Source organism: Prinia subflava, chromosome 1, assembly GCF_021018805.1.
Source record: "Prinia subflava isolate CZ2003 ecotype Zambia chromosome 1, Cam_Psub_1.2, whole genome shotgun sequence".
In the NCBI taxonomy this organism is placed as follows: domain Eukaryota; kingdom Metazoa; phylum Chordata; class Aves; order Passeriformes; family Cisticolidae; genus Prinia; species Prinia subflava.
In genome coordinates, this window is record NC_086247.1 from 22,422,006 (window position 1) to 22,445,279 (window position 23,274).

At 42.3% G+C, this 23,274-nt stretch overlaps 1 protein-coding gene across 1 annotated transcript in view; it reads right to left on the reverse strand.

Annotated features, from left to right (window-relative positions):
* The window catches only part of LAPTM4B (lysosomal protein transmembrane 4 beta), a 59,094-nt gene extending 45,212 nt beyond the window's left edge, over window positions 1-13,882 (reverse strand). The window contains exon 1 of the mRNA XM_063390538.1: window positions 13,708-13,882. Within this exon, the coding sequence (XP_063246608.1) occupies window positions 13,708-13,803 (96 nt within the window). The 5' untranslated portion in view covers window positions 13,804-13,882. The remainder of the gene's footprint in view (window positions 1-13,707) is intronic.
* Window positions 13,883-23,274: the final 9,392 nt, after the last annotated feature.

Genomic DNA, 23,274 nt, shown 5'->3' on the forward strand with positions numbered 1-23,274 from the left:
AGCCACACTTCCTGGGTGGACACTGTAATGCATGTTGCAGCTTGTCTCCAGTTGTGTCCCAGTGCTCTCTGCTTTTGGTTGGACCCCCTGGTTTATCACCTGCCCTGTTGGGGGCTGGTGAACCCCATAATCAGCCCCAGCTCTGCTTCTGGGCTCAGTCCCTGCAGGATGAGTTCAGAGTGCCCTAACAGCACACTGGACAAAGATCCAACAGAAAGTCCTAAAAATGCCCAACTGTCTTCTTATTCAGGTATGGAAATGAAATAGTTATTTTTTAAAAATCCCAGAATCTTACTTCTTTGGCAGGCAGATAGAATTACATCCACTTTTTAATCAATGTCTTTCTCAAGGAGAGGAAAATAGCTTTATAGCGACCACAGAATGTATGAAGCCAAGGGGAAAGAGGAAACACTATGGAAGAGACATCCAAATATTGGAGCAGTAACAGGAGTTCCTGTTATTATAGGAGTTCCCTATATAACTCCTGTTATAATAGGAGTTCTCATCGTACAAAACATTTCAGATTTGAGTAGAAGATACTGTGAACAGCAACAATTGTGTGGGGAAGGTGCATGCAGGCATGAACAAGACAGGCAGCGGAGGATGAGACTGGGACTGGCATCACCAGCTGCTGCTGCTGCTTCCCCCTGCACTGTGATAAAGAACCAGCAGCTTAAGCACAGTGTGAGGCAGTTCTGCTGGAGAGAATGTCCAGTGTTTAGGATGCAAGGACACAATCTTATGTCTTCCACAGGCAGCATCCAGAAACTATATAATGCACTAAAATTTCAGACTTTTTCCATGCCATTTGTTACAAAGGTCAGGAGTGAACTGTGGTGGCCCATGGGAACAAAATGCAGGGGAGAGGTGTGAGAAACCACTGCAGCAACAGATGATCAGAAAACAAATATCACTATAATTTCAAACCTTTTGTAGAAATGCAGCTGTATGTTATCTATCCCAGCTTTTCTAAAATAAAATTAGTTCCAGTAGCTCCTAAGAGCATACCATTAACACCGATCTACTGATGATCTCTAACTCAAGCAGACAGAGAAATGCTTTCACCAGCAACTTACATAAATGTCTGCAAACATTGAAAGAATGGCCAGGAGGTACAATGGCTTTCAGTCAAGAGTCAAAATAAAATAGCTTTGATAAAGGAGTTTAGAAAAGGAAATATTATGCTCATTTCAAATCAATACGCTGCACTAAAAATACAGTGATGTTTCTACTGAATCTACAGGGTCCCCTCTACAAATATTCTACTACAGTTATCCAAAGACGCTTTAATGCATTGAAGAGAGATAACTATATTTACAGGAAAAAAGAAGAGCCTCTCCCAGCTTTATTTCTATTGAGGGTTCAATTTATGACTGAATCCATGCATGTAGCAGTCTGAATGTTATGGGTGGCAAAAGGTGTTCCTACAGTTTCAACTCTGTGACTGTTTTCAGCCTCACTGAACTCAAGAGAGATCCACTTAAGCACCCTCCTTAAATCTCAGGACTGGAGGAGAACTAACTCCCTGTCTGTGCCCCTTTTACAGTTCCAGGGCTGGTTTCATGACACTGTGAAGCCCAGCCATATGTAGAAACTGGCACACAGAGTTCTGGCATTTTTTAAATATCCCACAAAATTGGCATGGTTTAGTTTGTTGTCCTCTACAGAGATACTAAGGAAGCAAATTGCCAAGTACGTTAATTTTAGTAGTAAGAAATCCTAAACATTTTTAGTAAAACTTTAGAAAATGTCAAGCAGAACCCACGCACCATCTCCTCTGCTTGTCTCCAAAAAACTCAAGGCAATTTTATGAGTCTAGGTACCTGTTCTCCACAGGAATGATAGAAAAAAAACATCAGTCTTAAACTACTTTTGCTCCTTGAAACTAAACAGAAGAGTATTTTCTAGCACTTGGATATTTGAAGTCAGTATTACTATCAGAAAAAAGTAAGAATGTATGGAAAATGTCTATTTAAGTATCTCAATGTCTAATTCGCACTATCTACCTCCCCATTCTCATTAGGCATGTGCTTTACATATTCATTTTTTTCTTTAGACATAAAAGATATTAATAAAAGCAAGAACACTTTTGTTCATCAAAAGGACAAAAAAATTCTACAAAGGAAAAATAATCAGGTTCAGTATAACTAGCTCAGGGTAGATTTGAACTGTCTGGGGTGCCTTTCCCAAACTTCTCGTTAGTGTAGATAATGAATTAAGGTTTATTGCCCCATACAGGAAGATTTTTCTGTCTGTTCTCTGTCTCCCCCTGTTAAGCAGAGTTTTGTGTTTGTTAGTGCTCATTGGGGGGGCTTTTTCTGGACTTTGACTGAAAAAGAAACAAGGAGGCAATTTTAACAATAAAGGTTTTAAGCTGAGTGCTGTGAAGAACAGGCAAATAGCACATGAAGAAACAAGATGTCCCTTCTGTGTACCCAAGTTTCTTGACAAGTCTCACAGCAGTGATTCAATCTCTTTCCCTCTCAGGGCACAGGAGCTCCATCTGAGCAAACCACAGCCACCGGCTTGAACTCCAGGAGTGGAGAAGCAGGAGAACCCCAGCTGTCAAAGCAGACACCTCTCTCTTTTCTCTGCCGGGTAAGCCTTCTGCCTCATACTGATGAAAATGTTTCAACTTTCCAGTGCTCAGGGACAAGCTGCAGATGTGTTAGTGATGCACAATTTAATGAGTGGTCCAAGTTAGACACCCAGACACATTCATCTAATGGAACATAACAGCCTGAAGGGAAACAGAAAGAGGGACACTTGAACTTGGGTTAAAAGGGAATCTTTCACTCCTTTGACCAGTGAAACTCATTATCAGGCATTATTACTGAAGCCAAAAGGTTGAAGGAATTCAGAAAAGGATGAGCTATTTATTAAGGAAATGCAAGTGTTTAGTCATAACACAAAAGATCTTAAAAACAAAATACAAGCCTTCCTGCTTCAGGTGACTGCCCAACCTTAACATTACATAAAAGAAAATGTTGTCCCTGAATAAGTTGTTTATTCTCCCTGTGTGGTTTCTCAAAGCATGGTTCTGGCTGCTATCTGAAATACTGCACTGGAATAGGGAGAGCATTAGTCAGGTCAGAAGTAGCAATAACGTTTTCATATTCTTTAATTTGGAGAAGATAGGGTAGAGTCTGCAATTCTGTCACTATTTTTCCATACTACTTATGACAAGACAAAGAATCATCCAGGCAGGCTCAGACTAGCTTATTACAAAGTCCACATTATAGAGACTGTATAATAGAAAGCTGCATAAAACATTTCAATCAGACTTTATAGAGAATTTCAGCTTTGATTGCTATGACACTAAACACTGAACTTTAAAGACTATGCTGATTAAATTGATATAGGAAGTACAGAATAATTTATCAGCACTCTTCTATACAAATGACTCAACTACTGCCTACTGCCAGCATTTAACAGGCTTAAAACCCAAACCACAAGAGGTCTGTTATTACTGAAATATGGTAATGGTTAAATTTATTAAAAAAAATAGATGGACAGATTGTGCAATATGCATATGAGAGGTTTCTGCCTTCCTAGAGATAGAGTTTAATTTGTTATGTACTTGTGAGAGACTGAAATGTTATGGTTTGTGGCTTACATATTTTTATGAAGGACTTTTTGCCCATTATGGCAAAACTGTACAAAGAAGCTGCAACACCAAAGCCCTCCCGTCCTGAGGGGAACTTGGGACTGTGAATCAAGCTGCCTAATGGAACCTGAGATAAGATAAAGGTGACACGATTATTCTATCACCTCAGATCTGGGGAGAAGCAAACAAGGCTGAGGGAGAATAAAGTATCCCCCAGAAAGCCATACCCAGTGGTTATCCTGAAAATCAGCTCTGGATGGATTTGAGGTGGGGGTGGCCACAGCACACAGACCCATCTGCTGAGGCCAGGTTTGCACAGACTCCTCCCTAGTCAAGGGGGGAGGAGGAGTTTTGGGTGTGTGGCATAACCTCAGGTCAGAGACAGAGAACACCCATCCTCTCTTACACAAACAGCTCGGCTGTAAAACCCCCCACCCCGGAAAGGCCATATCCATGGGACACTCACATGAGGCAGCTGAGGGGGTGTCATAACCCATCAAAGACCCCCAAAGTGCTCCCCAGACCCATTACTGAGGCCTTGCACCAGAGCACTGCACGTGATGCAAAGAGATCCAACTGCTCCAGAGTGTGTTGCAAGAGACAGCGTCAGACTTGTTCCTGAAGGGGAAGCCCCTGGCATTCCCACCCGGCCTGAGTGTGTATGAATGCACTGAACTCTGTGTTTTGTGGGACCCTTACCACCAAGAAGACCACAAGAACAGGATCAATGGGACACCATCAGGATCCATGGAGTGGTGGTATTTTCTGCTTAATCTGCTTCTCTGTTACTCTCTTCTTCTCCTCCCCCCTCCTTTTTCTATTTCTTTCTATCTCTTTCTACCTCCCATTTGCTTTTAAATAAAATCCGTACTACTGACTTTGGCATATGGTCTTCCTTGCCCCTTAATTTGGGCAGAGGCATCTCTTTCATAATTTTAATAACTGGATTGTAGCATTATTTAATCTCAGTCCTTTCCTGGTTTAAGGAAATAAGCTATTTGTATACAAATTTATCAGTGGAGTCTTTGTTACTTTCCCATTGTATTTAAAGAAAGTCCTGAAAATGACTGCTGAAGTCTTCTGCCCAGTAAGACCTCTAGGGAAATATTTATGGGGAAATATAATCACATATACAATTATATTATTGCCAGATCAGCTCACAATTTCTCCTAAAGGTCATGTTGGTTCAGGATGCAGTGGAGCAAAGAATTGGTATGCAATAAAACCTTATTAGAAAAACGGCTGTTCAACTGGGATTTGTTTGGTTTCTACATTTGTCCTTGACTTCCAAAAATGCATGTTTGAGCCTTGCAGGTGACTGTGAAAGCTTGAGGGCAGATATGCTGAAGTGTGACTGTGATGCGAGTTGTGGCAGCTCCCACAGACCGAGACTTTTGTGCGGACTTGTGATGGAGGATGGCCCAGGCAACATCGCTGTAGCTGCTTACCTGGGCTGGACTGTCCAGGTATCCCCTGGCCCTGGTATCCATTGTGTGTCCCACAATGGATCCCACACCCACAGCAGCCCACAGCGCTGCCCGTGCTCAGAGTCCCCTCCAGCCTCTCTGGACGTGCCACTGCACAGCTGAGAGGACTGTGCTCTGGTTTTGACAGCAGGCCACATATGATCACTTCATTAAAAAACCAACCTAACAAAAATCAACACCAAAACACACCAAATCATCGATCCATTATTCTTATGTAGCCACCACAGGCAATATCCACAGAAGCCATAAAAGTGACTGCACCCTTGAAGCACTCTGCACCCCAGGCAGGGATTTAGTTACACAGGAAAGAAATGGAAGGATGGTACAGTACAGGTAATTACTGAAATAGTAAAGAACACGATCACGTGTATCCTGTCTGCCTGGCCACAGCTGTTTCACTGTTGGGAAATGCATCTCTGCAAGGTGAAAATCTCCCACAAACCTGTGTTTCTGCCAAAAGCATTTGTCCTGTTTCAGGCAGCTTAATGTATCTGAATAGAACAAGACCTTGCTCAGCACATGCCAGCAACAAAATGAGAAAGAGTCACAGCACTCTCAAACCCCCTTTCAAGGCTGAGTACCAAGATGACAATAGTTAGCGCTGACTGCAGACACCTGAAAAAGAGCTGACCCACAGGAGGTCCAAGAACAGTGCAACAGGCTCAAGTCCACATTAATGCTTCACTGATGCCTCCCTAGCAATTCACCTCACATTGAGCAGGAGCACTCTCTCACACCTTCAGACACAAGTGTGGGGTTTTGCTTCTTATTCTGTTTGGAGATTTGGGATTTTATACCTCCAGCCCTGCTGAAAACGGCACAGAAATTGCCCTGCACATTTTCAAGCCTTGGCCACTTTAAACTTCCAGAGTTTTACAGTCAAAGCACAAGCCTAACAATAAAACAAGAGAAAAAGAAAGCAATCAAGGAAATTAATTCCTGGCTATTTTGCAACATCCGTTCCATATGTCCAAGAATATGTAAGACTAATTGCATTTTCACTGACGTCAGTCTAATCAACAATCAGTTTAGGAAGCTTAACGTGTTCTCCTCTGGCTCACTAGGAGATACATATTAACCTTCAACAGAACTTCCAAACACATTTTACTTGATTAATGTAATACCTCCTCTCCTTTCTATAAATATATTCATGATTTTTTTGTATAAAAACCCAAATGTAATTATAGCATACTGAACTCTTAATGGGATTCTTTCCTTCAACAAGCATTCATGTAAACTCTGCTCCTCTTACAACTAACCATCTGTTTTCCCACTGGAGGGAATTTATTATCCAATTGAAAGCCTTAATAAGAAAAAAAGGGTATTTTACAAAGGTTTGCAGTTTCTGAGCTGATAATTGTACTGATTACATGAGACAACTGTGTCATTATCAAGACAACTGATGCAGATTATCAGCAGTCATTGCAATGATTGCATACTCTGTGAAATATCTTACCATGGTATTTGGGGATATAAGAAAAATTGCCTATGTTAGGGGATTACAGCTTAAAGACATTTTCATAGATCCCTGTGTTGTGTCACAGACTAATATCAGTAAGTGCAAGGGCTGTCCAAAAGACATTTTCAAGAATGTCTTTTTTATCCCTCCTAAAAGGGACCTAAAAGGTTTTTTCAAGAAAACATGTCTAATAAATGTTTTAATGTCTTACTGATGTATGACAGTCTAGGACAGACTAATAAAATGCTGCTTCTACTTCTCTCTGCAGCACAGGAAACACAAATCCGGCTATTTTAATCTAGAACAGAAAGCACAGGTAACCTGGGATATTGTGTACCAATGAATCCATCCTTTCTTCAGATAACCTTTTTGGCCTGTTCAGGGATGGATTCTGTCACATACAGGTGAGTGATTAGGCTCTTTGCAAGCTATCTTATTGATTGTGCCATTTAAATTCCTCCCATACATTCCTTTATTTTGTATTTCAACTGAAGAGGGCCTGAAGCATGAATGAGAAAAAAAATGGGATAAGGTCCTGCAGTGCAGAAACCAACCTGAACTTGTGCATAGCAAGGAAGAGTTCTTTAAGGAGTTCTCCTCATGCCATTCTTGAAGCTAATAACTGTTAGAAGTTACAATCAGAATGTGGTTACTGAGAAGGTCCTTCAGATAAGGTCATTTTGTTCATAGTAATGATCATTATTGGTCTTTATGATACAATTTTGTAGAGGCAGATTTGTAGAAGTAAAGAAACAACTTGTACCAGAACACACAGGAATTTAGCTACTAAGCTGGTTGCTAGGTATAAATGATAGGGATAAGATATATGTTGGTGAAACTCACCCAAGCAGGACCTAGGTATTGTAAAAACCCAGTAAAGCAGAACTTGTGGTCTTTGAAGTCAGCAAGAACCAGGCTCTTGGTTTTGGCCAGGACAAACTGACCTGGGAATCAGCCAAATCCCTACTGCACCTGCCCAGAAGTAGGAGTCAAATAGTGAACACTGGGAGGAAGAATTCTTACTTCATCAGAAGACCCCTGCCCACGACCACCAGAGAGGGCTGCACAACCACAAGAATTTTCTAGCTCATTTTAATACGAAGCGAGGCTAGGTGGGGCTAGGTAATGAATATGTATAGGCGTGTTGTGGAATTTATTGCACATGTAACATTTCAGAAGATAAATAGCCAAAGGAAAATCAAGGAAGCGCACATGCCTTTGGAGAAGTGATCCCCGTGTGCCTAGCACTGAATAAACATACCTACTTCACAACTTTACCACAAGCTGTGGAATCTTTTACTGCACATCATTTATTCTGTGCTATGACATACCTGAAATGCATACACGTGCTTTCAGTTTGTTAAGAAAATACCATACAGGACCTGAGTAGGTCCTTGTATTTACCCTGGTCTTGAAGATAATAAAATGGATATGATCTAGTCCAAGATCATATACCCTGAACCTCCTCTGACTCCAGTCTCAGTTGGATATTCAACATGTACATCAATCATCAGGGAAACCTTTAAAAGTAAGGTTCATATTCCCCTTTATTCATAATGAATTCCAAGTTTTCTCTCCTCTCTCCTCAATAGCAAGTATGTGCATAAGAAGAGTCTAGTGAGTTGCTTGGGAATGTTACTGCTTTTTTTTCTACAATCTTGACTTCCATCTTATGAAGTACACAGTAGAAAAACTAATGATCATTCTACAGACATGGCACTTGGGACATAAATATTTAATCAATTCAGCCATTTCTATTAGAAGAATTGGGAATCTCAAGTAATTTCATATTATGACACCATCACTTTCTAGTGGAGAAATTCTATGTACTGCTGACCCTACATCTCCTACCAAGGGATGGAAATTAGCAATGTCATTGGCACCACCCAGCTCTTTCCCCTGAATATACAGCCCAGGTCTCGGCCACGGAGGGGCAAACACTTGATGAGTCCACAGCAGGCCTGGTTCTGCAAGAATTCTTTCCCCAGGGCCACCAGTACTGGACTGTCACTGGAGGTGGTAAAGGTGGTGTTGCAGCATAATCCCACCCAACCCCCAGCTCTAGCACACTGGCACAACATGGGAAGCGACATCCTTGGATGATATGAAGGAAATGAGCCTTCAGTGAGCTGGCTACTATGACCCTTCATACAGACATAAAGCTGAAAATCCCTTATTTTTAGCCCACTTCATTCCATATAAAAAAAAAAGCAAGCTAATTTTTTAAGTAAAACACAAAGCCTCATATTTGTATACGTGAAAATTCTCAGAACCTGACACTGAGATAACACATCAGGCTTTCTAATTGTGCAATGTTGCTCTTTTCACAACTTCAGTTCCTTTTTCAGTTTTCAAAATCTCCTGATTCTCACAGGTTTGAAAATAATCAAGAACAGCTTCTTAGAATTTCTTGATTTTCTCCTAAAAGAGCCTTTACACCCTGTTCAAGTGACCCTCAGTTACAACTGTTTGCTGATGTCAGTAGTCACAGACAGTATAAAGGTTGCAGGAGTGCAGATGGAGCAGCTTGGAAGGATCCAGTGCAGGGATATTTTGTTTACATGAGCAGTCACTGCTGATCTCTACCCCCTGCCAAGTAAGCCAAGATTACTGAAATCTTCTAACTGGTATTTAAGCACATGGCCATACATGTTGTTTTGCATGAGGCTTGAAAAATAACAGGACACAAATGTGGCCTAGTCACAAAATACATTTTTTCGTTCTCTTTTTGACATCAGATCAAGGGCACTCTACCAATCTTGTCAGGGTGTTCAACCTTAAATCAATGAAACCATAGCACGTTGTGCTTTTCTTTTGCTTTGCAATATAAATCTACTACCAGTATACTTTATCATCATTAGGAGTCAATCCCATTATTTAAAGAAAATGACTGGGACAGACATAGATATTAGACATGCTTTCAACAGTACATTCAAAAAAATCCAGAACTGAAATGCCACAACTAGCAATTCATGCTGAACTTTCCACAAATAGCAGCTCAAGCATTTAACCTGGCTAAAACCTTCAGCTCGCTCTATTTATGTTCTTACCATACATCCTTCAGTGAGAGCCACGCAACTCGATAACTTGTGGTTATAAAAGGTTCTCAGCCTTCCATTAGCTTTTATTTTTAGCCTCTCACTGTCAGGACCTCAGGGAGTGCAGAGGGAGGGCAGCAGCTCCTGGGGTTCCCGGGGAACTGTGGGACCACGGGCAGGAGCAGCCTGTGCCCAGGGAACAGCTGCACTGAGGCAGGTAGCAGGAGGCACTGGGCACACACAGCTCAAAAATGAAGGTTCTTTCTTCTATGGTTCATGTTTTTGAACTGATACCTTACAATTTCATCTCCTCCCCGCCAAAGTCAATCAGAAATAATCAGAATTCCTGTTATCCCAGATGGTGTCAGTGGATCTGCAAGGTGTGCAGAAACCCTGCTGCCACTGCCAGGAGAGTGGAAAATCCTTCCATGACACTGTCAGCATATCTGATGTTGTTCCTTCTTTGTGTTTTAGACAAGGAACTCATTTCCTCAGGAAGAAGACCCGCTGTGTTTATAAATGCTGTCACTGACAGGGGTGTTGTTATTCTGACTCACCAGCACTGACTGGGTCACTTGGAAACAGAAATGCCAGTTTTCCCCTGGACTCCAGCACCCGCTGGAGATCAGAACTGAAGTTGGCTCATTTCAGCATTGTCACTGCCCTGAACAACAGTGACAAAATCAAGCTGTTGGAAGTGACTGTCTAGTTTTAGTTGTTTTGTTGGGGTTTTTTTTTAAATACAACACTTGTAAGACTTTTGTGTCCCAAAATGTTTCTGCGTTACTATTGTGACTTCTGATTTCATGTTATAATACAGAGAAGTGTACAGTCCATCTCAAATAAAAACCTAAAAATTAATAACCAGCCAAGCCAAACTGGCTCTCAGGTTTGAAATGAACATTACCCCCAGCCAGCCCTATTACTGACATTTTAATCTGCAGCATAACGTTTGTATTTAACATTGCAGCACCCCTTGTTAAGCTTTTCTCCCCAAGGCAGCACACTAGTTCCTGAAGGGTGGGCTATTCTGCAGCCACATTAGACATTCTTTCCAGGAAATTTCCCCTGCTACTCCAAACTTTCTTTACAATTTACTTTTTCCACTGAAGCACCTCAGTGCTCAGTGACAGTATGTATATTGCATTATCATGCTATATTGCAATATCATGCATGGTGTGTTACATCACTCTAGATGTAGTATCAATGGCTCTGCCAGGAAGAAACTACTGAAACACAAGAGCTATAGAAACGTTAGTATTCTGAGATCCATTATGTTCTAAAATAGAGCAAAGTTAAATATTCATTTCCCAGCTATTGATACATTATGAGACCATTGTAAGTGTCTGTGGCTGCTGTGCTTGTGTTGGAAAAGAACACTGTTCCTGCCCCTTACTTCTGTGGGAAAACTCCCTCAATAGCAGCACAGATGACTCCACATGCACTCGGCTTCCCACTCTCCTCGCCATTTGTAGGACCCCAAACACCCAGTTAAAACATTAAAACTAAAAAGCCCTCAGCTTATTGATGGGGTGTGGAATGTTGAGACACAGCACTGCTGCTGTGCCAGCACTGCTCAGCAGCAGCCAAAACACTGGTGAATTATCAACACCTTTCCAACTCCCAATGCACAGCATGGCTCTGGGAGGGTCGCTATGGGATGATGGATTCCATCTCAGCCTCTATTTTTTCTCCATTTATTCAGACATTGAATTCTGCCTCCTGAAATTAGGCTGACTCAAAACTGGTTTAACATGTGAAAATATCGTGTTAAAACTATGCCAGAACTTTTAAGCTACTGCTTTTTCCTCCTTCATATGCCTCTGCTACTCAGTCATTGTATTCATGGTCATAGAATAAATAAAACTTACACTTCACAGGCAGTGAGAAATGAAAAAGCAACAAGAAAACTATTTGTTCTCTAGGTCGATGTTTTTCCTCAAGTAATCTCCTGTAAAGAATAATGGCAAAGAAAGTATAGAATACATGTTGGTGTTGCCAAAAAATCAGAGAGGGTTTTTGAACTTTGAAGTAATGCTCATAGGTTATGGGTGGTTTGGAGTAACGCAATCACCCAAAATGCACGCAGAGAAAAAAAATGCCACCAGGACAACATCTATTTTTATAACCCTCAACAGCACATGGTAACCAAACCATAACTATTCTTCTGAGCCAAAGAAATCTTTTTGTATATGACTTTGTCAACCAGATCTTTCAACCAGGGCCATTCATTCAAGGAGCTACTCCTTCCTTACTTATTGTTTCCTAACATAGTAAGCTATCAAAAAGGTTTAACATTTATTATCTACCTGCACCTAAATATCTATTCTTAATTACTAAATTTAAAATTCAAATACTTTCAATAGGGAAGAAAACACAGAAAGAAATGTGTACCGTATCAGTTTGAAGTAATTTCTAAATCTACCCTGAAAATTTATGAAAGCGAAAGAAGCAAGAGGTGTAAATCAGGAAATACCTGCTCACAGGAAAGGAAATTTAAAACCAGATTTTGCAGTAAAATACTATGTGAAACTGGCCCACTGGTATTTAAATGTTTATAACAGATTAGGTAACAGTCTAAAAAGCTATCAGGCTTTTCCTTGCATCCAAGCCTAGGTGATGCACTTCCCTCTTCCTCAGATAAGTTTAGATCCACTAACAGCTAAAATATCTGAATCTCTGTCTCTGTGGAGCCAATGTGAAAAGGCTTCATTCAGCAGAAGGCAGAAAGAAATAATAAGCACCCTAGAAGAAATGTTCAAAAGCTTTCAGGTCATATTACAACTTAACAAAACTTAACTGAAGCCAGGCAGAGAGGACAGTATTTACAATACTGTCAGTATTGTAGATATTACAGGCCGTAGATGTTGCCATTAACTGTATTTTTTTATTAAACCAGGAGCACGAAATGGTTCACCTAATGCACAATTTTATCAGTGGTGAAATACATATTTTACAGGACATAGAACTTTTTATATGATTTCTAGGACATAAATGTCAACCTGGTTTTTTAATTACGCTGGTTGAATTTATTTAATGAGCTGTCCTACAGTGGAGGCCAGCCCTGCATTTTTCACTTGCTTCTGCAGGGAATTTCGGTAGTTAGCAAATAAGCCTGGGTCTAATCTGCTTCCGTCTGCAATCATTTGAAAAACGATGCTTGGCAAACAGCTCTGCACAGCCTTGCCATCAGACGGAGACTGACTCCTCACACCAAGAGACTGAGCAAGCTGAGAAGCGCAGCTACGTTACCTACAGCAAACAAGCAGCTCTTTTTATTCCGAAAACTCGGCGACTGTGGCTGGACCAGCTCTGGGAAATCTGCTCTTCCCACATTGCAAAGGATGGAGTAACAATTGTCAGAGAGGAACTGAGGGCTTAAGGTGGCTTCTCCTCACCGAGTCTTTCCCCAGGCCAAATAGCTGGGTGTCAAAGAGCCTTTGGTTACCGATGGTAACCCGGCGTGCCTCCAGGGCAGATTCCTCATTCATGTCCCATAATCCTGGCAGACGAAAGATTGCTTTCTAGTACCTGCGAAGAGCTGCCTGGAAGGTTTCAGCTCCCTACCAGGCTGACCAAAACACTACTGCCGAGCGATTACCTGCCACACAGGGGACAGCAGTGACAAGAACACCCGACCGCTTCATGAAGCAGCGACCAGAGATGATAAGACACGATTTTCTGCGCGCTGTGTCCAAGGGGCGGGCAGCCTTGCTGCAGCTAATGCACCGGCGGGGCCCGTGTGCTGCAGCCAGCCCCGGCCTGAGACCACCCCGAAACATGGGGGAAAACGCTCCCTCCAGGGGTCTTCACTCATCACATTTTCAACCCCCACACTGCCTTTTGGCTGAGACCCTGTGGAGCCCGCCCGTTCACAGTATCATTCCCTGCCCCGCTGTCCTGACCCCTGCGCACGCACACGCTTCATGCCCCAGTTTCGGAGAGCCTGTACCCGAGCCCGCCGGGGTGAGCGCATGACGCTGCTCCAACAACGCGGCTCCCTCCCAACCCCGCCCGGGCAGCCCGAGCCGCTGCGATCGGCATCCCCATCCACGGAGCAGCCCTCACACTGCCCGGCAGCCGGCGCCGAGCGCCCGCAGCGAGGGACTCACTCACCAGGTACCAGACGCCGAGGATGATGGTGCCGGTGCGCACATGGCAGCAGAGGCAGCAGCTGTTGGAGTAGAAGCGCGCCCAGGGCGAGCTCAGCATCTCGGCGGCTCCTCGGGGCTCCGCCGCTCCGCGCTGTGTCCGCGGCGTTCCGCGGGGCGGGGCCGGGCTGGGGCCGCCCCTCCGGCGGGCGGGACCGAGAGGACGGCCCGGCCCGGCCCCGGCGGGCGGAGGAAGCTCTGCGGCGCCTGCGGACACCTGTACCCGCAGGCACAGCCCGGAGCCGGCTCGGGCCGCGGGGTCCGGGTTGGGCGGGCTGGCAGGCGGCCTCAGCGCCGCCGCCTCAGCGCTGCCCGGGGCCGCTCCCCGCCCCTGGCTGCAGCGGGCCCGGGGAGGGCCCACGGCTCGGCACTGCCTTGGCAAAGCTTGTAGCTCGCCTCGCAGTTCCCGAGTGGCAAAGCAACAGAAATAAACTCCATTTCTCTATAAGGAAAGATATTATCGGAGGAGGTCATGGGATGTTTTGAGTTTACCCCAAACTGTGCAGCCTTGAACATTTATTTCTTGCTCAGTGCCCTCGTAATCAGCTCCCAAATTTACTGCTATTGGGGCGGCTGGAATTTCCCGGTGTAAGTGATACACGAGGTAACGCTAAGCTCATTGCCACTGCCTGCAGTCAATGCCCTGATGATTGATGAAGATGACACGCATCTTTAGGAGGAAGGACCCAGTCCTGCGTGTTCCAGCACTGATGCAGATTTGAGCTCAATTTCCTACCAAGCAGCTGACTTTTCGTGTTTTATTATTTGAGGTTTGCATTACCCTCCAGATGAAATTATGAAGAAAATGCTGTCAGGAGGTCTGTATGTCTACCCTGACCCAAAGCATAATTTATTTACTGCCATTCCTCTTGGCTTGCTACCAAATTCCACAATTTATCATCAAAATATAACATTGGAAATTACACCAATGCTTCCCTATATGGTTGCTTTGGGGCTCTTCATTATTTCATACATCTGCACAGAACAGGAACTTCAAGATAAAAGCTAACTTGGCACAGTTAGAACATTTCTAACTATGCTTTATCCCTGCTTATAAAGCCACTATAGTAAATTAAATTAAAAATACTTTAAGTAGAAACTTTACATAACCTCTGTTCTTAGTTTGTCCTTTTAAAACTGGCAAGGGGTTGGCAGAGATTTTTGTGTATAAAAAGAAAAGCCACTTAGCATTGAACTTACAATTTTGACTAGATTCTATGCATAAGCCAAATATTTTCAAGATTTATGTTCAAAAAATGAAACTAAAATTCTTGTAAAATGAAACATCACTATTCACAAATATTCAAGGGGCCAAAGGAAGATCACAAACCGTGGGGTCTGGACTGTCTCACTGGTAACCTTGAGAAACCTTGTCCTTTAGTACCAGAGAGTAGGAAAGTTGGAGATGAGTGCATGCATGCCTCGTGGAAGGTGAGAGCATCTGTTTCATGACGGCTATTGACCAAGGAGCTGACCTTTTCAAAGCAGAGGTGGCAATAAATTAAGCGAGATTGCAATACAAGGGGAAGGGCACACAGATGCAAACCTGGTGGAAAAGGGACAAGAGAGACAATGACAAAACCCAAAAGTGTCAGGTTACTGACTGATGGGCCATTGAAGAGCTTTGGACACGGTCACCTGGAGTTTGTAACTGATAAGAAGGGGCAAACAAGAACAGGAGGGTTTGGGATGTTTGAGGAGGACTCAACAAAACTTTGGAAGGAATAATTAGAGCAAGGGGATTGTGAAGGAGGAAAGCGGAGGGAATAATTAAAGGAGGGGGATCAGAAAGGAGCAGAGGGAGGATCAGACAGAAAAAGGTATAAAAAAGGTCAATCGTGTGCAGTCTGGCCGAACACTGTCTGCTCACCCTCACTTCTTATAAAACCTTTCCCAAGTGTCTCTCTGTGTAGTTTCCACTCTCCACACTGTGTGTGGGGGCTGTAAGCAGCAAGTGCCAGCTGCTGGGGGGATCAGGGAGTGATCAGTGGGTGGGTGGGTGTAATTTGCTTGCAAGCATCAAGCTGGACCAGCTGGTCTGTACTTGGATCTTCTGTGAGTCCTACATGTAGGAGGCACAGACGAAGGCAGCACCTTGTCTGTGGCCATCTGTGCAGCTGTCCCTGCTGGGCTCCTGTGCCTGCAAACAGGAAAGCAGCAGCTGCATCCCTCAGCCTGGCATGGGCACAACAAGCTGAGCCTTAGCAGCCAGGCAGGAGGAACTCAGGTCCTGGAGCTGTGAGACTCAGACGCTGTTTATAATATCCTCCAGCACTGTAAGGAGAAATTAGCTGCATGTCTGCTTTCACTTATGGTTTCCCATCAGTGGCTTTAACCCTCATATTCTCAGAAAAAAAAGGAAGAATAAGCAGCAAACACTAATCACTTCAGAGCAGTTTCCTGTATCATTATTAATTTCCATTCCAAAAACCCTTATGGGAAAGAGCAGGAAGCATCAGGTTTCACATCATGCTCCTGATTTGTAACTGGCTGTATTTGGTTTGCTTGGCAAGATTTTGGTGGGGAGGCTTCAGACCCTCAGTATTGCCACAGATACAGACCCTCCTCAACAAGGCCTCTGTCAGTAAAACTTCCATGTCTCTCACTTTGCCTTACAAAACAAGAAATGACAAGCACTTGTTACAGAGGTGACTGTGAATCCAGGATACCCGATCTTACACCCTGATGTTGGAAGATCATTTAAGATGCAACAGGGGCAGCTTCTGAACTGGACACCTGAGTTTTGTCAAGGTTCCCAGAGGTACAACAGATACTCGAGATTGTCATCTTTATTCATCAAACCTTGAACAGGACCAGTATCGCTGTCTCGCTCAGCGAGACGAACTCTAGAGAATTAACAGCTTACTTACAAGCACTTATTCCAACTGTGCTCAAAAACTGGAGAATCTTTGCAGCGGGATCCATATGGTAAGAGTTTTTTTTTTTCCAAGGGAACATTTAGTGCTGAAATTAAACACTGCACAGGGTCAAAGCCTGACACACCCTTGCTCAGCCGCTGGTCATTGGGAAGGCTGTGGGATGTATCCCGAGAGGCAGTGCAGGCTTGTGCCTCCTGCCTGCCCCTCCTTACCACAGCAGAGCTGTAGATCACGAAACTCCCTTCATGCAGCCACTCATTCCCCACAGCACACCCTGAGAGCTCTGCTAGCCAGCTGGGAGGGGACACAGCCCGACTTTGCTGTGTTGTCTGTGCTGCAAGCTGTTTAACAAAGCCCAGTATACCCTGTGCCTGCTTCTGCTCTGTATTCCCATGTCTCCCCCGTGATCTCACTGCAGGGACAGCTTCTCCCTCCTGTCACAGGATGCCCTGGTCTAATTAGCATTTTCTTGAGCTTTCTAGTGCTCACTAAAATTGGTTACTGGTTAACCTGTTAATACCTGTCTTAGTATTAATAAGATTGCTGGAAGAGCACAGTTGGCTTAGAAACTGTCTGTGATTCCCACCTTCTGTCTGTCCTCACAGCCTGCAGAGGTGGTGCAGCACAGTTCAACTGGCTTTGAATAATTCAATTACACTGTTGCCCAACATTGCCTACAGCACATGAACAAAAGGGCAGCTCAAGAGAATCACATCTTCTGCTTGCAGGATTAGCCACGTGCTGCAGAGTGAACAAAGGCATTGTTAATTGTTTTGCATTTGGCAAGTTAAGATAAGATAAGAAAAGGGTTAAACATTGTCCAGAAACCAAGGTCTGGGTATTGTCCTCAGGCACAGGGAGGTGATGACTTTGGGGAAGTGACTCTTACTGTACTAAAGAGCCATTTAAAGAGTCTTTTTGTTCCACTTGCTTCAGAACCTCAGTTTCAGGATGGCTGCAAATGATTCAAGTATTCAGAGCTGTATAAATATTCAATGCAATGAAATTTAAAAAATACCTATGCTTTCTAAAAGAAGTAAGCCTTTAATAAAAGTCCGACACTACCCCTCTGCCACAAAGAGTGGCCAACACGCAATCAAATAGCACTGCTGCTACAATTCAAATTGGGTTCAAGAGGTCATTCATCCCCCTGGTTTGCGTAAAAAAGGATCAGAGTGAGAACAGTATTTTTCTCCAGCATGTTACAACTCAGAACACAGAGCCTGTAAGAAAGCCATTGCAATGACACAGCTTGATTGCAACTGCTTGCAGAGCTGGATTCTTGTGTTTGAGCACCAAACAGTGGACAACAAATGGTTAGTTGGTTGGTGTTTGGTTTTTTTATTTCTTCTTTCTTTTAAAAGTTCTGTTTAAGTCTTTAAAATTTGTTGAGAGAAATGCCTGGAACTTTTTAGCTCACTACTGGGATATTTTGTCATGATTTCTCATGTAGAAGACAGTGATTCTAATATCTTAGGAAATTTATATACTTACACATTTTCCTTCCTGATGGTAAAGTGTATTTGTAACTCTAGCTTCCTTGGGCCACAGCTTCATAATTCTACTTGAAGGTGGTGGTTTTAAGAAACGTGTCATTAAAATATTTTCATGTGTTGCCCTGCCAAGAGCTCAGATTTCTCCAAGGAAAAGCTTGCTTTACTGCATCCTTCTTTTCCCCCTTTTTTTTACTTGAAAGCCTCTCAATTTTGCCCTGAAGATACAGGACTCAAAAGAAGGGTAGTGAGTTCTAGAGTACACTGAGATTCAGGTCCTTTTTGTTCTGGCCTTCTCATTCATGCCAACCTTACATATTAATTAACATTTTGGGTGAGACGAAATCATCTGTGCTACATTTGCAAGAAACCTCAAAAATAAGCTGGGCGATTATCTAATTATTTGCTTGGCAGCAGATTTGCAATTTGGTAACATGTTCTTGAAGCTTTTCCTCAGTTACAGTTTGCTTTCCATGGGCTGCAGTCTCCTCTAAGGATATCCACTCCACGTGGAGCGCCTCCTTCCAAAAGAATGTGGCACTTTTGTGTCCACTTCTGTTCTCCTCCCCTTTTCCAGTGCTGTTCTTTCTTAATCGCTTTTGCACAGGCCTGCCAGAAACTCACATTTTTCCTTGCAGAAGATGTTTACACTGGAGTTATAGCCTGGCTCTTCCAGTACCTTAACAATAAAGAACTCTCTCCTTTTGCCTTGGGAAGTCTGTAAATTTCTGCAATAGCTTTAGTTCTCCTGTTTTTTCCCCTGCTAGTTCAGCATGCCTGGAGATACTGAGAAATGGAGACATCACCACTAATTGCAACTATTATCAACAAAATTAGTAGGTGTCCTGTAACCAACTAAAACTTATCACCTCTTCCTCCACCAGGAAGGCTAATGAGCCCTTTACCACCTCATATCCTAATAATTTCTACTCTACACAAATTCTTCTCCAAGTTTTTTTTTTGATAAATTAACTTTCTGCTCATCGGACACTGCTTTCAGTCCTTTAAGTATGTTTATTGCTTCCCTCCCTAGTGTGGGGATCTAGACAGTTTTGTACAAGCCTTTAAAACTACAGGCATCAGACATAAAAGTATTCATTTAATCAATGGACACAGTATTGGGATTGTACCCCCATTCCTCTTCACTACTCAGATTAAAACATCCCCACATTTACACTTGACCTTTTACTACACGGACCCAGTGGAAGGTCATGCTTGGAGCTTTTTGGCCTTTTGGCCTGAATGCTTATGCTGCACACTGTATTAAACTGATTGGGACATTTTATCCATAATCTGTAGCCGGTTATAGAACATAAAGTACAGCATACAAGGATGAGACAGGGCTCTTGCATAAATTGGTTGTTGTGTTGCCAGCAGTCTCGCTGCCTGCCAGGTTGCTTGAGCAAAGGAAATCTCAGTGAAAGTTTTTAATACTGTGTTGAGTTTGCAGTCAAAGAGGTCACAGGTCTTTGATTGATAGGAGAGGCAAACCTTCTAAGAAAAGCTAATATACATCGAATAGCATTTACTTCCTTTTAGTTCCATTAGTTAGATTAGTAAATGTTTAATTTATGGATTCATTTGAGTATGTCTCAACACTGGGAATGTTGCCAGATTTAATTCTCTTCTTCATTATGTCATTATAGGTTTTCCCCTTCTCTGAAAAGACCACCCTTTTTTTTTCTTTTAATATAAAACAATGTAGACATTTACCCCAAGCTCCCTTCCTCCACCCCCATGCCCCACCCACTTGATCATCAAGCATGTTTTCTTTACATACCTGTTTGGATTTTTTTGGTTATATCTAGTAGAACTCATCTTCATTTTGTCTTCTATCAGCAATCTCAATCTAGTGATAAATCATGTCTTTCTATTCTATTGAGAACCAATACCGATTTTAAGTGCAGTCAAGAAAAATTGAAACAACGCATCTTCCATAACTGTAATTTATTACTGCCTGTAACTTACACAGGAAATACTTCCCAGTTTCAGATTTTTAGATGCCAGTCAGGTTTCAAGCAGTAAGTCACCACTTCACCTGGGGACCTGCTTAGACTTTCCCCCAGGTGCACTTTATTCTTTAGCATATTAAGCCAGACATGCCAAAACCTGGAACCTTGAGCTACCACCAACTTTAAAGCAACTGAAAAGCATCAACATCATTATTTTGAATATCTATGGAGGTATCCCTCTTTTCCTGCTCTCTTCCAAGTGTGCTGAACTCTGGAGCAAACTCCAGGGAATGCCATCCAATTCTTCTCAGCAGTGTTCATTGCAGGAAGAGGTTTGCCACAGAACATTATGGAAACTTCTAGTCTCACGTGTATTGTTTTCTATGCTAAGATAGCGCTTAACTTTCTCATTGTGTCACATCCTCTGCTTGTTTACCCATCCACTGCTTATTAGGGAGTCACCAATGGAGATCAATTGCTTTCCAGCCAAGCCTGCAGAGCATGCCACAGGAGCTGGTGGCTTTATACTGAGAAAATATCAGCTGGGTTTGTCCCCTTCAGCTGTCTGTCCTGAATCCCCTTGATGACTGATTTGCTGAGCACATGATAGTAATTCAAAACTAGTTAGCCAATATATGCCTTTTTCTGCAGAGGCAAACTGCAACTACTGTACATGCAATGTAACCTTTTATATACACTATAAGTAATTACAGGTCTGTGACATGTCCTTCATGAAGTGCAGAGATGCAGCACTGATGATATTACTACTTCAAGAGCAAGGGAAACACTTCTGTACTGTGCTGATGTTGCAGAAAGTTTAATTGGATTGTGTTCCAATTTATAAATATTTTGTATGTATTAGAAAATGCAGCTAGGAAATCTAGATTAAAAGCTACGTAAGATGGAGCCACCAGTACCATGTGTATGTGTGTGGGATAAGACTGAAGCTAATACTGTATATTTTATATTGTTTCTTCTAAAGAAAAAAAGAATCAAGACTGCTAATATTCTCCTAATTACAAAAACCAAAGACACTCTTGGCTTCTCTTTATCATAGTCTCCAAAACATCCTCCTAAGATACCTAATGCCAAAAGTAACAGTGATAGTTTAAATCATATCTCTAATTTTTCATTTTTTGTGTAACAAATCACATCATAAATGCCAATATAATTCTACTGAAATAGCATTACTTGCCAGCTGAGCTCCAAGTGCAGTATAAACATTGTTTCAAAAACATCTCACAATCACACAGCGCTCTGCTGTGTCCCAATATAGGTTATCAATGTATATTACTATACTGTGACTGTAAAGCATTTTATAGGCATGCACATCTGAACATGTTTGATTACAGCCTTAGGCAACTTTGAGCCAACATTGCAGAGCTGTCCCAACTCACAGTGGTGTTCAGTAATGGACTAGTAAAGGCACAGAGAAAGTGTAATTGCAGTAAGACACAGTTGTAGCTCATCACCTCCACTGCAACTACTTTAGTGTCAAATGTCTATGCATAAACCTTTGGAATACCAGAGGTTTAATCTCAGCATTCAGAACCCCATCTCTGCAGACCAGAATGATACACATTTGCCACTTTGGAGAGAATTCTTTTCATTTTTAATGTAAAAATCACTGGTCACCAACATGACATTCTCCAAACCCAAACATAGTTTGAAAATGCAAATCTGCACATTTCCCCCCTTCCCTTTTAATGTTTAATGTATATGAGCCTTTAAACCACTTAACTGCCACATAGGGCAGTTTCATATTTGTAAGACAGCAGCCCTCACTGTGAGTTTTACCACACTGATGCTGATGGAGACATCCTTAAAGCCCTGACAGAACACCCTGCTGATAGCTCACCTGATTTGGAGCAGGGCTGAGCTGCTGATTTGCCATAAGAAAAAAAAAATTGCAATTAGGAATTCTTTCTTCAGTTAAACTTCAGTTAAAGTACCTTCTTCAAGGTGGACTGCTCAAGAAATAATTAGAATTATTAAGTCTAAAGAGTTTAAACAGGATCCTCAAACAGGATCATGTCCTCCATACAGCAGCAACACAAAGCAGAAGTGATACGGCGTGTGAAAGATAATGTGTGGTGCTCTCAAGAGATGTTAACATTACATGAAGTATTCACATAAGAAAACGTGTTCCAACACAATGCTCTCTGGCAGCACAAATTCCAGGGGCATACTAGTGCACATTCAAGATTTTTAGAGATGGAATTCTTAATGTAAAGTGAAGCACTTGCAATCCTTTCCCATAATTATCTTCTGCTGCACAGCTGATGTTCTGCCTCAAGGTGAAACAGATAAAAAGTTATTTTCTAATGTGACTTCTGACTAAGTTTGACCATAGTCTAGCATTCACATGATGTGATTGCAGAAATCCAAAACATTTGGCAATCTTTGGGTATGTAAAACCTACCCCTCTGAGTCACCTGTGTCAGGCTTTGGTTCCCTTCAATTACGTATTTCTATAAAATATTTCTTACATTCAAGGCAGTACAAATTAACGTGTTTTAATCATTACAAAAACAGTCACTAAATTTTCTGTTCTGCACGCCTGCTAAGGGCTCACAGAAAAAGACATGCTCCTAAAACATCATAAAGAAGTTCCACAGTTAACAACAGGCTGCATGAGTTGGATGACTTTGAACTGCACGCCTGTAGTATATGAATATAAAATAGCACAGTATTGATTTGCCAGCTCAATTCTATCAAGTGCTGAGCCCACTCCAGAAAAGCACTTAAATACTTTTTACTACTAGTACTACTGTTCAAAAGTGTTCAGTATGCAGGTCAAGTCTAAGTAACATTATTTTTGTTTATTAAAAAGCTGGGTTTTCCTTCCTTTTTTTTTTTTTTTTTTTTTTAATTTAATAAGCACATTTGTTCAGAGCAGGCTGCTGTTTGAATCTCCGTCCTTGGAAAATGCTGAAAAGAATTCCAAAAAAATGGTGAAAATATTGAAAATATACACTGATTAGGATTTTAAAATGTTTTAAAAACAATCAGCCAGGCATGATGGTGACAGATGGTATCTACAAAGGTGGACCCTCAACTGTTCAATGCAATTGTGTGAGTCTCATACTTAATGCAACCCCAGTATTAACCCTGCTCTACACAGGCCACAGGCTTGGCTTACAGCAGAAGTACCAGAGAGCCAGTGGGAGTACCAGTAACTCTCAAGTATCACCACAGCCCTCACCTG